Below are 17,197 nucleotides of genomic sequence, written 5' to 3'. Positions count from 1 at the left end.
TAGCTAATTTAAGAGACACCAAAAATGACGACAAAAGCTCTTAGATATACAACTTTGTTCTTTGGATGTGTATACTCAGCTATTAAGGAGGTCTCATGGGATACTTCACTTTAAGCACAGAAACACAGCTGATCTGTGTATTTAACCCAAAGTAAGAAGAAAATAAACTTAACAGGATCTGAAAAATAACCAGCATGCTCAGAAAAGTAACACACTGGGCATACATTAACTCAATTTTAAACAATAAAATTGAACACATTTCCTGATCAGCATACTGCATTACACTGATGTAGAGGAGACTTATTATAGGGCATTTTCTCTTAGCTCTTTGATTCGTTTGCAAAAGTATTTTCTCTTCCTTGAACGTCACAAAAACTTTGTTTCCTGCTCCAACAGGAGCCTCAAAGCAATAATTGCACCTTATGATGGGAAAGTAATACTTAGAAAGCACACTTCAAAACTAAAGCCAGCAAATTTATCATCTGTCCTGAATTATATGCTGAAAAGCAATTAAATACTGATTGCTTAGTAAGGCAACTGTGGAGTTGAATCAATTAAACTGTGCTCCTTACACTAGCAAACATTGTCAGATCAAAGTACACCTGTTCCTATTTTTGCTTGGAGGTTATAATGTGATCTGCCTATGACAATTCAGGATGAGGCGGGTGGCATGCAAACTTAATGCTGCCTGCTCATTTATACAAGCAGGTCCAATAATCGAAGATACCAGCACACGTTCTAACAAGCCTCCAACTTTTAAAGGCAATTTGTTCCTCTTAAACAGAGAAGCTGTAATGAATTGCAGCAGACTGCTGAATGTTTTGCTACAGTTTTACACAGAGGAATTGCAGGAGGCAGCTTCCAGATTCAAAGATGCAGCACCCAAGGGCTGAATTACTGAGATAGAAGGAGTGATGCTTTTTCACAGAGTTAGGGTCAGGCGACCTTAAGATAAAGCACTCGAGATTAGCTGGCAGACGAGGTCAATACTAGATTTCAGGCAAAGGTCTGGCAACACTACATGAAGTTTGAAGACCTTGTGGGGGTTGTACAGCAATGCCAATTAACACATCTTAACATGACATCTCATATTTAAACCATTACTCAAGCAGGAGCCCCTCGTGCTCAAGACTCAAATAACATTCATATATTCTTCCACACCCTCAAATACAGGACTTTCTAATTATGTCACAACTTTCCATTGTGATGCACAGACTTACTGTCCTCTCAGGGTGACACAGTATTTTGACTTCTGTTATTGCGACCTGACCTGTACATTGGATATGAGGCAATGCCAGTCAGCTCAAACTACTGGTATTCTTGCTGAGATGGCGCACATTGAAGCGAAGTCTTCAACATCCAATGGTACTGAAGGACACATGAATGGATGAATCAGGAGTCCGGGTGATGTGATTAGGTATGGCACAGTCTCCAAGGGAAGATGCAAAGGTGAATTCATTTGTGTCTGTAAAACTAGACAATTGTCTAAAGAAAGTTAATGAGAAGATATTCGTGGATACCCTTACTTGTTGAATAATGGCCAAGACAACACTATGACAGGGAGATTCAGATTAATATAACATCAGATCTGTCATGCTCAGTGAGAACAGTTTTATTGAAAGAACATCAATGAGACATCCTCCTCGCCTTCTGAGATGGTCTCTAGTTTACTGGAGATGATGATCAGTCTCTTATGGCAACAATGAAGAAGGGCTTATGCCGGAAACGTTGATTCTCCTGCTCCTCAGATGCTGCCTGGCCTGCTGTGTTTTTCCAGCACCACATTTTTCAACTCTGGTCTCCAGCATCTGCAGTCCTCTCTTTTCTCCCAATGTTATGGAGGATACAAGAATGGCAAACTTGAAACCTGCCTGGCTTCCCAATGTATTGTTAAGCCCCTTCAAATTCTTGCTGCAAGGTCACCTCTTATTCTTCTAAAGAACATATACAATTTACACAGTTTTCAATTTGGAACAGATTTTCCAACCCAAAGACCATTCACGTGAAACTTGCCTGTACTACCTCAAATGCAAATACATTACATCGTCACTTAAAGTTGCACTTTTCAGGAATGCAACTGCAAATGAAACAAGTTTAAGTGAATCAGCTTTTCCCCATCAAAACCAATGTCAAAACTGGATTTACGTTCTCCAGGACCTTTATGCAAGATGAAATAACATTTCCAGTTTAAATGTAACTGTCGCTTCATGAATTCTTTCAGACCTGAGTTTTTCCAGCATTTTGTGTTTAATTCAGATTCCCAACCAGCATACTCAATATTTTGCTTTTAACGAAGAAATACTGTCACATTGCTAAATTATTTTATTGGTAAATGAAATAACTTTTAAAACAAAAATAGTGTGCTTACTTTCTATTAACGCCACCTCCTTGCCTTTTCAGTTTCCAAAACCTCGTACTTGCCACAAATCACACCTCCAGCAGACTTACAATCTTATTCGCCACAACCATCTGATGACTGGGCAGTGCTCTGAAAACTAGTGTATCAGTCCAATACTGGTGTCTCCAAATCACTCCTGCAGTCTCTGGTTCAGCATCTCTGCCAGTTCCTAAGCCACCCAGTTTCTGAATCCTTCCTTTCATCAAATGCCTGACTCCCTTGCTGTGAAGTGAAGGGTCTCAAAATGAACAATAGAGACAGGAAAATAGTTTCCACTTGTAGCAGATAAGAAACAAGCAGTGAGAGGGTGAAGGAGCAGCAGAGGCTGCAAACTGGGGGCATTAGTGGCAAGACAAGGGGTCAGTGTTCAAAATAGACTGGATGACCAATGAGAGAAAAGTCACAACCAATGCATATAAGAAACAGATTTTACAAGGAGTAACTCTACTAATTGCAAATTCTGTCTCTTCCACATTAACGGCTTTCACTTCTCTAATCACAACTTTCCTCCCATCTACTGTTGAGCAGCAAAGAATGGGAGAAAATGATTGCGACTGGAGAAATACTCTAGCTGGTCTTATTGGTGCCATCAAAAGGAAACAGTTTTGATGAGAAAGGTTTCAAGGCTCTGGTTAAATCAAGGAATGAAGGTCTCTGGTCTTAATATATTGGAGAATGAATTATTGGGTGAGGGTTATGAAACTTCAAAGTGATTCAACAACAAGATAGCAATGCTGACGGATTGAAAAACCTGCAATGTTGTCATAAACAAGTCACTTTCAGCTGCAGATAGTGACTATAGTTATGGCTGTAATGCTATACGATCAGACATAAGGCATGATATGAGAAGTCAAATTTACCATTGTTGAGTTTGATAGTTTGATTTTTGTAGAACAAACATCACAATAATAATCAATTCACTGCTGTAAGTAAGCTCTAAAACACAAATCTGAAATGTCATTGTTCTGTATGTAGGTATTTGTGCTTTTGTAATATTTTTTGACATATGATAGTCAGAATATTAACAGGAAAACACTTCAGAAGGAATTTTAAACTGTCTGGTTTCATGAAATTTATTAATTATAGTCACAGAACAGAGGAGCTAGATATAGAATGAAGATCCATTTGAGTTGCTACCCAAACATGTGGAATGGTAGACCTCTGTGGGGATATTATGACTTTTAAAAAGACATTAGTGTCTTTTCGGTCTTCGTGTCAACTCTTTAGATATAAACAGGGTCAAGAAGAAACAAAGAGGAAAACCAAATCAGCACGTCTGGAACATCTATGGAGAAAATGTAGAGCTAATATTTTGGGTCCAATTACCCTTTTTCAGGCTCACTGTATTTTTGTAGCAAATTCTGTTTTTGTTCCTATGACGGCATTGTTTGCTTTCAATACACTTTTTCACGCACTTCTAGACCTCCTTTACTTCTTTCTTCTTCCCTGGTTTACTATCAGCAATCCCTTTGTCTGGCTAACATTGATTCCCCCCCTTCACCCTCTCTCTCTCTCTGGACTTCTCCAGCTATCTGCTTTCCCCTCCTTCACCCCCATTCTAAATGCAAATATTACCTTTTCCTCTGTGCTCTTAGTTCTAAAGAAATGTTATTGGACTTGAAACATTAATTCTGCTTTCTCTCCAGGATGCAGCCAATTTTGAAGGTATTAGGCAAGAACTTTCAAAAGTTGATGCAGATGCCTCAACTGAGTGAGATGTTCACAGGTAAAGGGATGTCTGCAAAATGGAAAACCTTCAAAAATGAGATAACGAGAGTCCAGAGAGAGTATGTTCCTGTTAGGGTAAAAAGGCAAGGCTGGTATGTATACGGAATGCTGGATGACTAGAGAAACACAGGTTTTGGGTCAAGAAAAAAAAAAGAGGCAAAATATAGGCTTTCTATAGGTATGTTAGGATCCTGTTAGGGTAAAAAGGCAAGGCTGGTATGTATACGGAATGCTGGATGACTAGAGAAACACAGGTTTTGGGTCAAGAAAAAAAAAAAGGAGGCAAAATGTGTCAGGTATACACAGCAGAAAATCGAGAGATTCCCTAGAAGAGTATAAAAGTATTAATAATATACTTAAGAAATCAGGAGAGCAAAAAGGGGACACGAGTTGGCTTTGACAAATAGGGTTAAGGAGAATCCAAAGGGATTGTACAAATACATTAAGGACAAAAGTGTAACTAGGGAGAGAACAGGGCTCTTTAAAGATCAGCAGATGCCAGCAAAACTGCAGTAGGTGGAGGAGATACTAAATGAATACTGTGCATCAATGTTTAGTACAGAGAAGGATATGGAAGATAGAGAATGAGTGGAAATAAAGAGTGATCTCTTGAAAAACGTCCATATTACAGAGGTGGTGCTGCCGAACATCTTAAAATCCCCAGGACCTGATCAGGTGTACCCCAGAACTCTGTGGGAAGCTGGGGAGGTGAATGCTGGGTCCTACGCTGAGAGATTTGTATCATTGACAGCCACAGGCAAGGTACCGGAAGACTAACGTGGTTCTACTGTTTAGGAAACATGGTAAGGAAAAGTCAGGAAGCTATAGACACATGAGCACCTGCTGTGCTGTTCCAGCAATAAAGTTTCAACTTTGATCTCCAGCATCTGCAGACCTCACTTTCTCCTCTACTGTTTAGGAAACATGGTAAGGAAAAGTCAGGAAGCTATAGACACATGAGCCCAACATCAGTGGTTGGCAGGTTGTTGGAGGGTATCCTGAGGGATTGGATTTACACGTATTTGGAAATACAAGGACTGATTAGGGACAGTCAACATGACTTTGTGCGTGGGAAGTAGTGTCTCACAAACATGATTGTTGTCTTTTGAAGAAGTAACAAAGAGGATTGATGAGGGCAGAGCAGTGGATGTGATCCAAATGACTTCAATAAGGCATTTGACAAGATTTCTCATAGCAGACTGGTCTCTACAGTTACAGAATACGGAAGAGGGAGAACTAGCTACTGTACACAAAACTGGCTCAAAAGGTAGAAGACAGACAGTGGTGGTGGAGGGCTGCTTTTCAGACCTGAAGCCTGTGACCAGAGGTGTGCCACAAGGATCAGTGCTGGATCTAGTACTTCTAGTAATTTTATATAAATGATGTGGATGTGAACAGAGAAGGTATGTTAGCAAGTTTGCAGAGGACACCAAAATTGATGGTGCAGTGGACAGCAAAGAAGGTTACTTCAGAGTACTGCGGGATCGTGATCGGATAGGCCAACAGGCCGAGGAATGTCAGATGGAGTTTATTTTAGGTATTCAAAGTTTGTGCGAAGATTTGTAGCTCGGGTGCTCGTTGTTGTGGGTCTGTTCGCCGAGCTGGAAGTTTTTGTTGCAAACATTTCGTCCCCTGGCTAGGCGACATCATCAGTGCTTGGGAGCCTCCTGCGAAGCGCTTCTTTGATGTTTCCTCCGGTGTTTATAGTGGTCTGTCCCTGCCACTTCCGGTTGTCAGTTTCAGCTGTCCGCTGTAATGGTTGGTATATTGGGTCCAGGTCGATGTGTTTGTTGATGGAGTTTGTGGATGAATGCCATGCCTCTAGGAATTCCCTGGCTGTTCTCTGTCTGGCTTGCCCTATGATAGTAGTGTTGTCCCAGTCGAATTCATGTTGCTTGTTGTCTGCGTGTGTGGCTACTAAGGATAGCTGGTCGTGTCGTTTCGTGGCTAGTTGATGTTCATGTATGCGGATTGTTAGCTGTCTTCCTGTTTTTGGTGAATACCTTGTATAGGTGTTCCTCTTCTTTTTTTTTTGCAGTTCTGGTGTACTGCAGTGTGTTGTGGCCCTTTTGAATAGTGTCCTGATGCAGCTTCGTTTGTGTGTGTTGGGGTGGTTACTTTCATAGTTTAGGACTTGGTCTGTGTGTGTGGCTTTCCTGTATACCCTTGTAGTGCATTCTCCGTTTGGTGTTCTCTGTACTATCACGTCTAGGAATGGGAGTTGGCTATCCTTTTCTTCTTCTCTCGTGAATCGGATTCCTGTGAGTGTGGCGTTGATGATCCGGTGTGTTTTTTCTATTTCTGTGTTCTTAATGATTACAAACGTGTCATCGACATACCTGACCCAGAGTTTGGGTTGCATTTGTGGTAGGACTGTTTGTTCTAACCTTTGCATAACTGCCTCTGCTAAGAGTCCCGAGATTGGTGATCCCATGGGTGTTCCGTTGATTTGTTCGTAAATCTGGTTTATTTTAGGTAAATGTGAGGTGCTGCATTTTGGAAAGGCAAATCAAGGTAGGACTTATATACTTAATGGTCAGGTCCTCGAGTGTGTTGCTAGATCGAGACACCTTGGAGTTCATAAGACTCTTGAAAGTAGATCCTAGGTAGATAGGATAGTGAAGAAGGCGTTTGGTATTTATTGGTTAGTACATTGAATACAGGAGTTGGGAGGTCATGATGTGGCATATTGGAATACAGCATACAACTTGGGTCTCCCTACTATAGGAAGAATGTTGTGAAACTTGAATGGCTTCACAAACGATTTACAAGGACATTACCAGGGTTGGAGCTATGGGGAGAGGCTGAAAAAGCTGGGGCTATTTTCCCTGGAGCATCGGAGACTTATGGGAGACCTTATAGAGGTTTATAAAATCATGAGAGGCATGGATTGGGTAAACAGACAAGGGTTTTTCTAAAACTAGAGGGCAAAGGTTTAAAAATTGAGAGGGTAAAGGTTTAAAAGGGACGCAAGGGAACTTTTTCACGCAGAGGGTAGTGCATGTATGGAATGAGCTGCCAGAGGAAGTGGTGGAGGCTGGTACAATTGCAGCATTTAAAAGGCACCTGGATAGGCATATAATATGAAAGGTTGAGAGGGATATGGGTCAAATGATGGCACATGGGACTAGATTAATTTAGGATATCTGGTCAGCAGGGACAAGTTAGATCAAAGGCTTATTTCTGTGCTGTATATTTCTATGACTCTATGCTGCTACACTTGCTGAGTTTCTCCAGCAGTTTATTTGTTTCAGATCTCTACTGTTCACATTTCTTTGTTTTCTGTAAAGGAGGAACTAAATAGATTAGAGGAAAGCTTGTGATGATATTTCAAGGAATATATAACTGTTTTGTGTTGGTTGAGTAAAAATAGAGCACTGGAGGAAAAATGCAAGTTTTTCTGTGCATTAAATATCAAGGGATCACCAACCACACAACTGATCTATATACCTTGATCTCATCGTTTAAACAAATATAAGGAGATTAAAGAAAGATGCCAGTTATATCTTAAAATAAATGAATTAGATTGAGAAGAATTAACTTCTGTGGAGTGTTTATAAATGAAGTTTACTGAAATGATGAGAAATCAATTTCTAGTTTTTAAATGTCCCATGGATAAGTCCTGTGTTATCTGCCTGTTAAATGTGCTATTTCAGAATCGTGATTTTGAAACATATTTCAGTAAGAATGTTATAATCCTGTACCCTCATTTGCGTAATTATTTATTCTATTCAACTCTGAATCCTCACACCAGTTCAAGTGTCACAACATAATCTTTCCCTTCAAACATTACAATATTGTCATATTGGCAACTGCCATCCACAAACAGGAAACCCAAATCATAACAGTGATAACAGCAGTACTCAAGATGGTGAGAAATGTCATCCTGTAGTATTGTACCCATAGGGATTAATAGTATTGTTAGACAGGGGATTTTAATATGAATTTTCAGTTTGAAATCTGGGTGAAAACCATTCTGATTTATATTTGGTACTAACTTCGGCTAAGTATGATGCTAATTTTGCGATTCACATTTCCAACCCTCTCATCTTTGTGGTGTCCAGTTCATGCTACTTTAAAAATGAGGGAAGCATGTGTACAGGAAGCTACATACATAAATACACAAGGCTCTGTTCTATGTAAACAGAAAGAACATGCATCTGCACTGTGCATGCTTGAATTTAACAGAATAGCCAACAGTTATAGATTCGTTAGTCAGGGCATTGACTGACTTCTCGGGGCAATCTGCCCGCTTCAAAAAGTCAAACGTTGTTTAAATTAAGTGTCCACTAACATTAATTGACATATCCTCCATGACAACACCACCAAGTAATCAGTTCACTTGACAATCGATCAGCACTAAGTGGAAGGACTGGCTCACTCCTTCAAATGATATTCTTTAGAATTGACTTGATGAATGCAAGGCAAAAAGCTTTGCCAAAATGTATTTTTTTCAAAGAAGTCGAAGGTGCATTTAGGTAGCACCTGTTTCCTTTGGCATTCATGCAGGAAGTATAGTTAATCGCAGGTGACACTCTGTCGGATGGCATTGGTTTTTCATTTTCAGGCCAGTTTTAGCGTATTGCGCCAATTGGTGTTAGCGAGATTTGAGAAGATTTGTAAGAGGATTAAATTACAACTTCCAGATGTGGACAGGAAAGATTTCTTAGCAGCATTAGAAGCAATTCTGAAAGACAACGAACTCACAAAAGACACCCAGCAAACCATCAGACCGTCGCACCGATATTAAGCAGGAGAAAGGAAACAAACAAGAAAAGAAAGTACTAGAAGGACTGAAAAAGAGATAAAAATATTGTTATCCTACTTGCAGACAAAGAACGTTTGACAGTCATTTTAAATCGAACGGACTACATTAAGAAGGTTGTAGATACCAACATGTGGCAATAAACCTAGCCCCACAACTAGAGAACCGAATCACAGCCCTATTAAAAAAAACTTCAGAAATCTGGAGAATTAAGACAGACAGACTTCCATAAAATGAAATCAGTTGGATCCAACACAACACGCTTCTACGGATTACTCAAAATTCACAAACCAGGAGTCCCCCTCAGACCGAGAGTCTTGCTACCTGGAACACCAACATACAGATTAGCCAAGGAGCTACACCAAAGACTAAAACCCTTGGTAGAAGTCTCTTGCCACTCCACCCAAGAATTCCTAAATACCAAAGGCACCAAGATGAAAGAGGATGAAATATGGTCTCCTTTGATGTAACAGCCCTGCTCACATTCATCAACATCAACCTGAAAATGTGTTGCATGATTCCTGAAGAAGGGCTTATGCCCGAAACGTCGATTCTCCTGTTCCCTGGATGCTGCCTGACCTGCTGTGCTTTTCCAGCAACACATGTTCAACTCTGATCTCCAGCATCTGCAGACCTCACTTTCTCCTCAACATCAACCTGGCCAAGGAAACTGACTACACTATTAGAAGAATCAAAGACACGTACACCAAACATCAACTTCATCAGCAAGGAAAACATTGTCAAGCTAGTGGACCTATGCCTCACCACTCACTTCACTTGCAACAACAAAATCTACACAAACCAATGGAACACCCATGGGATCTCCGATATCAGAGTTCTTAGCAGAGGCAGTAATGCAGAGACTTGAACAACTCTGCCAACTAACGAACCCAAAATGTGGGTTCGCTACACAGATGACACCTTTATCATCACTCAACGAAACAAAGTAGAGGAATGCTTCAAGACCCATCAATATTACCCTTACTGGCATAAATTTCCTCAAAGAAGAGGACATCAACAACAAACTGCCATTCTTAGATGTCATAGTAGAGTGAACAGCCACTAAAAAACTTCAAACCAGCATCTACAGGAAAACAACACATACGGACCAAATACTGAACTACAGAAGCAATCATCCCAACATTCACAAATGAAGCTGTATTGGAACATTATTTCAATGTGCCACCACACACTGCAGCACAGAGGAACTATGCAGAGCAGAGAAAAATCACCAATACAGTGTATTCAAAAAGACTGGGTACCCAATGAACACAGTCCGCCAATTTCTCAGCAACAGACCCAAACAAGCAGGCAAAACATGCCCACAAATCCTAGTCACTCTCTCCTACATCAAAGATAGCTCAGAAATGAATGCCAGACTACTCAGACCTCGTCATCATGGTAGCCCACAAACCCACCAACACACTAAAACAGCAGCTAACGAACTTGAAAGACCCTATACAGACAACAAACAAAACTAATACCATTTACAAAATACCTTGCAAGACCTGTAACACACACTACATTGGACAAGCAGGCACAAAACTAGCCACCAGGATACAGAACATCAACTAGCCACAAAAAGACATGACTCATTCTCACTAGTATCCTTACATACAGATGAGGAAAGACACCACTTCGACTGGGCCAACACATTTATCCTCTGACAAGCCAAACAGAGACACGTACAAGAACTCCTAGAAGCATGGCATTCCAACCAGAATTCTATCAACAAACACATCGACTTGGACCCCATTTACCACGCTCTGAGAAAAAGAACAGAAAATGACATCACCAACTCTAAAATACAAATAGATAGTGGGTCACACCTATGCTTCACTGGAGGCTCACTGATGATGTTACCTAATATGGTGACGAAATGTCTGAAAGTGAACTTTCCAGCTCAATGAGCTGGAAAGTGAACTTTCCAGCTCAATGAGCAAGCTTACATCCAGAACCTCAACCTGAGCTACAAAATCTTCTCAAAACTCACCAACTCAATTTTGGTTGAAGGTTTTTGGAAAAAACTGCTTAGTTAGCTTTTACACAAACAATAGGAAATGGAGAGTGCTACAATATAGCGAAATCCAGTGGAGTTTGTGCATGTGACAAGTATAATTCAATACCACAAGAAAACCTTCAGAAAATATTAAATCTCACCTCCAGATAGGAGACGGCAACATCACAACATTTCTCATCTTTCATCTGTTCTATTCGATTGTATAATTCCTTCATAGTTCGATACATCACCCCAGGTTGTCCTGCTGATCCTAGCATTGTGTGCGTTTTTCCAGATCCTGTTGCACCATATGCAAAGACTATGTTTTTAAAAAAATATATAGTTACTGTGTATTCAACAGTAGATGGTAAATCTAATTAAAACTGAATACTAAATTTTAATTCAACTGAAAACTATTAAATTTTGTGTCATGTTCAACAAACAACAAATGCTGGAGAACACAGTGGGTCAGACAGCATTCAAGGAGAGAGAGGGCATGCTAATGCTTTGAGTCGGGATGACTGTTCATCAGAGTTGAAGTGAAGTGTGGAAGGGGCAAAATTTATGCTCTAGTTAGGGGATGGGTGCCATATGTGTGGTGTGGGGATAGTAGGTGTAGAGTGGTGGTGGAGAAACAATGCTGCTAGTTCAGATTAAGAAATCAGAAAGTGAAAATAGCAGAACAATGGTGTGTCTAACTTCAAACTTGAAAGAAAAAAGGCAGTCCCACTGGGGTGGAGTGGAGGGGAGGGGAGAGAAGACATGACATGGTGACAGAGAATGTGACAAGTAAAGCTAAAAGGAAGGGAAGAAATGGGAGTTAGTTCACAATTTGAAGATGTGGAACTCAATATGAAGTCCTGAAGATTGTAAAGCGCCTAGTCTGAAGATGAGATATTGTTCCTCCAGTTTGCATATTGATTCTCTGGAACAATGCAGCATGCAGATGACAGACAGGTGGCCATGTGAGCAGGACACGGTATTAAAATGACTGGTTACAGCAAGGTTGAAGTCATGCTTGCACACACACCAGAGGTGTTCTGCAAAGCAGTCATCCAATCTGCCTTTGCTTTCTTCAATGTAGAGTAGGCAACATCGGCAGCAGTGAATACAAAGCATGTCTGGAGGAAGTACAAGTGAAACACTACTTCAACTGGAAAGACTGTTAAGGCCCTGTTTTAAAAAATTCTCAAGGTCAGGTTCGTAGGAGAGTAGTCTGACACAGAACAAACGACCAAGAGGCGAGTCTGCTAGAATATGGGCATTTTATTCCCCGCAGCGTCGCCACAACGGGTCTGGCTTATACTCACTCTACATGTTACCGGAACTGGGAGCATGAAGTCCTGAAGATTGTAAAGCGCCTAGTCTGAAGATGAGATATTGTTCCTCCAGTTTGCATATTGATTCTCTGGAACAATGCAGCATGCAGATGACAGACAGGTGGCCATGTGAGCAGGACACGGTATTAAAATGACTGGTTACAGCAAGGTTGAAGTCATGCTTGCACACACACCAGAGGTGTTCTGCAAAGCAGTCATCCAATCTGCCTTTGCTTTCTTCAATGTAGAGTAGGCAACATCGGCAGCAGTGAATACAAAGCACGTCTGGAGGAAGTACAAGTGAAACACTACTTCAACTGGAAAGACTGTTAAGGCCCTTGGATGGTGAGCACGGAGGTGGTGAAAGGGCAGGTCTGTGGTTATATGGGAAGGTGCCGTGGGATGTGGAGGGAGAGGTGGGGTGGTGTTCGTGGTCATGGAATGGACGAGGGTGTCCCGGAGGGAACAATCCCTGTGAAATGCAGACAGGGAGTGAGGGAATGATGTGCATGGTCGTGCCATTTTGCTGGAGTTGCCTGAAGTGACGGAGAATGATCCTTTGAATTCAGAGGCTGGTGGGATGAAAAGTGAAGAGACGGGAGATCCGATCACACTGTTGAAAGTGATGATAAGGGACAAGGGTGGAAGCACAGATGATTGGTCAGATGCAGTCGAGTGCCCAGTCAACCACAGTGGTTGGGAAACCATGGTTATGAAAGAAGCAAGCCATGTTAGCAGCGCTGTTTTGGAAGGTGGCATCATCCAAACAGAAAAGACATAGACGAAGAAACTGGAAGAATAGGATAGTCCTTGCAGAACGTGGGGTATGATGAGTTGTAGTGAAGGCCCCTTCCCATCACTGATAGCAGCATAATTGGTTCCTCCTTGTCTTCACTTTTCATCACACCAGCCTATGCATTCAAAGAACATTCTCCGCCATTTCAGACATCTCCATCAGAATGCCACATCTTCCCCCTTACCAGCATTTTGCAAGGATTGTTCTCTCCAAGACACCCTCGTCAATTCCACGGCCACCAACTGCACCCCGCCTTCTCAAGGCACCTTCACATGTAACCGCAGAGATTGCAACACCTGCCCCTTCACCTCCTCCCTGCTCACCATTCAAGGGCCTAAACAATCTTTCCAGGTGAGGCAGCATTTCACTTCTACCTTGCCAACATCATGTATTGTATTCACTGCACTCGATGTAGCCTACTCTAGCATCTGCAGTAATTTGCTCCCATATTGTATTGTGTTCAACAGTGCAAACTTTTTCACATTTTGTGGTTTGATAATGTTATCATTAAGGGCTGGAACAAGCAGGTAACTGGATTTCCCCCTTTTTTTTTTAAAAAAAACATAATTAATAGATTTCCCATGGAAACATTTCATAAAAATATTATGTGTTGAGTCATATTCTCCCCCAAGCCAAGTCCCACCTATCCCATGATTAAGGTGTTTAATTGTTATACATGCATTTAATTTTTTTGTTTACACTCTGCCCAACACAACTTGTGGATTTTGGGAGCATATATACATTTCTGACAAGTGTTTTCTACTCTTTGTTTCTGAGCTCTATATATTTATATCAAGGCATTCTAGATAAATTTACGAAATAGGAATTATTTAATACTTTACCTGTACAGTTGTATCCATTGAAAACACTCTCCAGTATTGATTTTGTTTCTTCAAATATATCCAACTGCGAGGAATCATTACCAAAAACTCGATCAAAGACAAATTGTAGGTCCTTGTTTTTCCTTTTGTTTAAGTCACGGTGCCGAACTTTACAGCCATAAGAATAGTTAATTTCCTCCTCTTTAGGATCGAAAACCAACATATGCCTATCAACTACATGTACAACTTTGTGGTGCTTTTCATTCTGCTCTCTTGTGTTTTCAGACCGGACACGGACAAAAACTTTCACATGATTACACACATCATTTTCAGTGGAACGCATAACTGCACACAAATACTCTTCTTTATAAATGTAGCTCATACACTTCTTTCCTAGAAAAAAAATCAAAAAATATATTTAGGTAATTTTATGAAAGCATTACTTACAGTTAAAGATTATGTGCAAGACAAGTAGACAATAGATAATCAACTTTAATGACCATCCCAATCACCAGACCAGTATCAAGTAAGATAAAAAGCACTGTGGGACACTTGGACTTTTACTTGGGGAAATAATCAATGCCTTCATAGGCACCCGAAAACCCTTCCAGACAAAGATGACCCCAGACAGACTACAAAAGGGGAGAGAAACAGCTCAATCGTATGAAGGCTATTGGCTCTAACAACATTCCAGTAATAGTACTGAAGGCTTGTACTTCAGAATCTGCTGCACCCTGACTCAAGCTGCTCCAGTAGAGTTATAACACTAGCAATTACCTGAAAATATGGTATGTCTTACACAAAGACAACAGAACAAATCCAACTCAGCTAACTGCCAGGACAAAGTGAGGACTGCAGATGCTGGAGATCAGAGTCGAGACAGTGTATAGTTGGAAAAGCACAGCCAGTCAGGCAGCATCCAAAGAGCCCGAGAATCGATGTTTCGGGCATGAAGGGCTTATTCCAAAAATGTTGATTCTCCGGCTTCTTGGATGCTTCCTGACTGGCTGTCCTTTTCCAGCACCACACTCTCGACTAATTGCCACCCCAGTCTACTCTTCATCAGAAATAAAATTACAGAGGTCATCAAGAGTGCTTACAAGCAGCACTTACTTTACAATAGATTTCTCATGAAGTCTCAGTTTGGGTTATGCCACTGCCAGTCAGTTCCTGATCTCCGTACACCCTTGGTTCAGACGTGATCAAATAGTCCTGAATTGAAGAGTCACTCTCACCTTGAGTTAATCCATTTTGTCTGGGTGGTAGCAAGCAGCCCAAGCAAAGAGTAGAAACTCTTCACAGAGTCGAAACTCTTCACAGAGTCAAGTCAAGCACAAAAGGAAGGTAGCTGCGGATACTGGAGGTCAGTTATCGCACTCGAATTGGTTAAGTAACATAAATACTTTGGCTACAAGAGGACATCAGATGCTAGGAATCCTGCAATGGGTAACTTCCCTCCCAACTCCCCAAAGGCTGCCAACCATCTGCAAGGCACAAGTGAGGAGGATGATGAAATATTCCATACTTAAGTGGCTGAGTACAATGTCAACAATACCCAAGCAGCTTCAGTTCATCCAGGACAAAGCAGCCCACTTGCTTGTCAAAATCCATACTCTCAACCGCTGGCTAAACGTCAGTATGTACCATCTACAAGATGAACCACGGAGATTCACCAAGCTTCCTTAGATAACACTTCTGAAACCTATGACCATTTACACTTAGAAGGACAAGGGCAACAGTTATACGAGCACAATGCAAGGTCCCCTCTCTAAGCCACTCACTATCTGGACACGGAAATATATTGCTATTTCTTCAGGTGCCTTTGGGTCAAAATCCTGGAACCGCTCCCTAACAGCATCACAAATCTACCTATGCCAAATGAACTGCAGTAATTTAACCAGACTCACCAGCACCAACTGAAGAGCAAGTAGGATGGACAATAAATGCTGGCCCAGTCAGTGATGCCTACATCATATAAATTAATAAGCAAAATGTCAAATGGAGACTACTGAAAAGACAATCACTATTTTGAAAGTTCCTTGAGATACTATCAACAGGTTCCTCAGGCAGGTCCAAGGCCTTGCCCACCACATTAAAAGTCGTGATTGCACCAAATTGGTTAGCTTCCATTTAAAAAGCTTATATTGAGAAAAAAAAAATGAACAACTTTTACAGCCAGTTATTGTTTCACTTTGGGAAGTCACAGACGTGATGGTTAATCACCATGCACTAACATTGCTGTCGTTAACCATTGCACACACTTTAATTTGGATACATCATCTGTTACTTTTCTGTCAAATGACCTTCTGTAGCTGCGAAAGATTACCATGCAGCTTTCATTGCAGCCCGACTGCAAGGCCCAGGAGAAGAATGAATCTCAAGGCAAAAGGAAATTGTAGAAACACAATATGCTACCCACAAACATTGATGTTCATTACCAAGCAGGAGAACCAGCGTACCGTTAATCTCATCCTAAAAGTATAAGGTGTTACCTATCAAGAACCAGCAGATTAATTGACAACTCATCCCAAAACTCTCTGAAGGCCCAGGGAAACCGAACACCGCACATCAGAAAAATAAGGAAAAGGCAGAATCTAGGCTATCTTCTTAAATATTTTGAGAGGGACTGGTCTGGTCTGGTCCATAACAAATGTTATTTCTAAGGCTAATGTAATGTGCCGTGTTGCAAATGCTATGCGACTGGTCAAAATATGTTAAGCAAAACATAATCTAAACACTATAGTTAAAATATGACCAAAGAAAGAGGAATTTAGGATCACTTAACTCTACTGGAAAACTTAGAATAATAGATACAATAATGATAATTAACTGTTCCAATACAGTAACATACCATAAACACACACTTTGACAAAAAGGCAAATTTCAGAAAAACAGATTTTGTCTCACATGCAATCTAGCAACCTAATTTTTGGCTGTAATCAAGAGTGAAAAATAGCTTCACTTCAAGCCCACAACAGCAAGCGCTTAAAGCTAAACCTATGAATGAAAGCAAAACGGAAATCCTGGTCTAGAGAGCTGGCCACACCCATCCAAGCAGCTTCTATTGTTCTAACTTCTAAAAAAACCCAGGAATCACAAGCTGTTTACACCAGTGGTTTTGGTAAACTGCTTGTCACCTCTACCTTACAACCTCTCTTCAAAATAAAACAGGAAAAATAACCTCAAAGCCACAGCATACGTTTCAAGAGGACTCGAAAGCAAGAGCAAAGATGTCTTACTTAGGTTGTATTAATTCTCTGGTGGAATACGGAGAACACTTTTGTGGCCCGTGGGAAAAGATGCACTGGTGTTCGAAGAAATCCAGAAAAGATTTATAACAATGATCCCGAAGATGAATATAAGACCATAAG

At 40.9% G+C, this 17,197-nt stretch overlaps 1 protein-coding gene across 2 annotated transcripts in view; it reads right to left on the bottom strand.

Annotated features, from left to right (window-relative positions):
- The window catches only part of kif18a (kinesin family member 18A), a 106,632-nt gene that overhangs the window by 84,446 nt on the left and 4,989 nt on the right, over positions 1 to 17,197 (bottom strand). For both annotated transcript variants that reach the window (XM_043705435.1, XM_043705436.1), the window contains exons 2-3: positions 13,848 to 14,219; positions 11,052 to 11,209 (exon numbers count right to left, since the gene is read on the bottom strand). In XM_043705435.1, coding sequence (XP_043561370.1) covers positions 11,052 to 11,209; positions 13,848 to 14,208 — 519 coding nt within the window. In that variant the 5' untranslated portion in view covers positions 14,209 to 14,219. The remainder of the gene's footprint in view (positions 1 to 11,051; positions 11,210 to 13,847; positions 14,220 to 17,197) is intronic.

Source organism: Chiloscyllium plagiosum, chromosome 16 (genome assembly GCF_004010195.1).
Source record: "Chiloscyllium plagiosum isolate BGI_BamShark_2017 chromosome 16, ASM401019v2, whole genome shotgun sequence".
Classification (NCBI taxonomy): domain Eukaryota; kingdom Metazoa; phylum Chordata; class Chondrichthyes; order Orectolobiformes; family Hemiscylliidae; genus Chiloscyllium; species Chiloscyllium plagiosum.
Note: the sequence above shows the minus strand (reverse complement) of the source record. Positions and strands in the feature narration are given on the sequence as shown.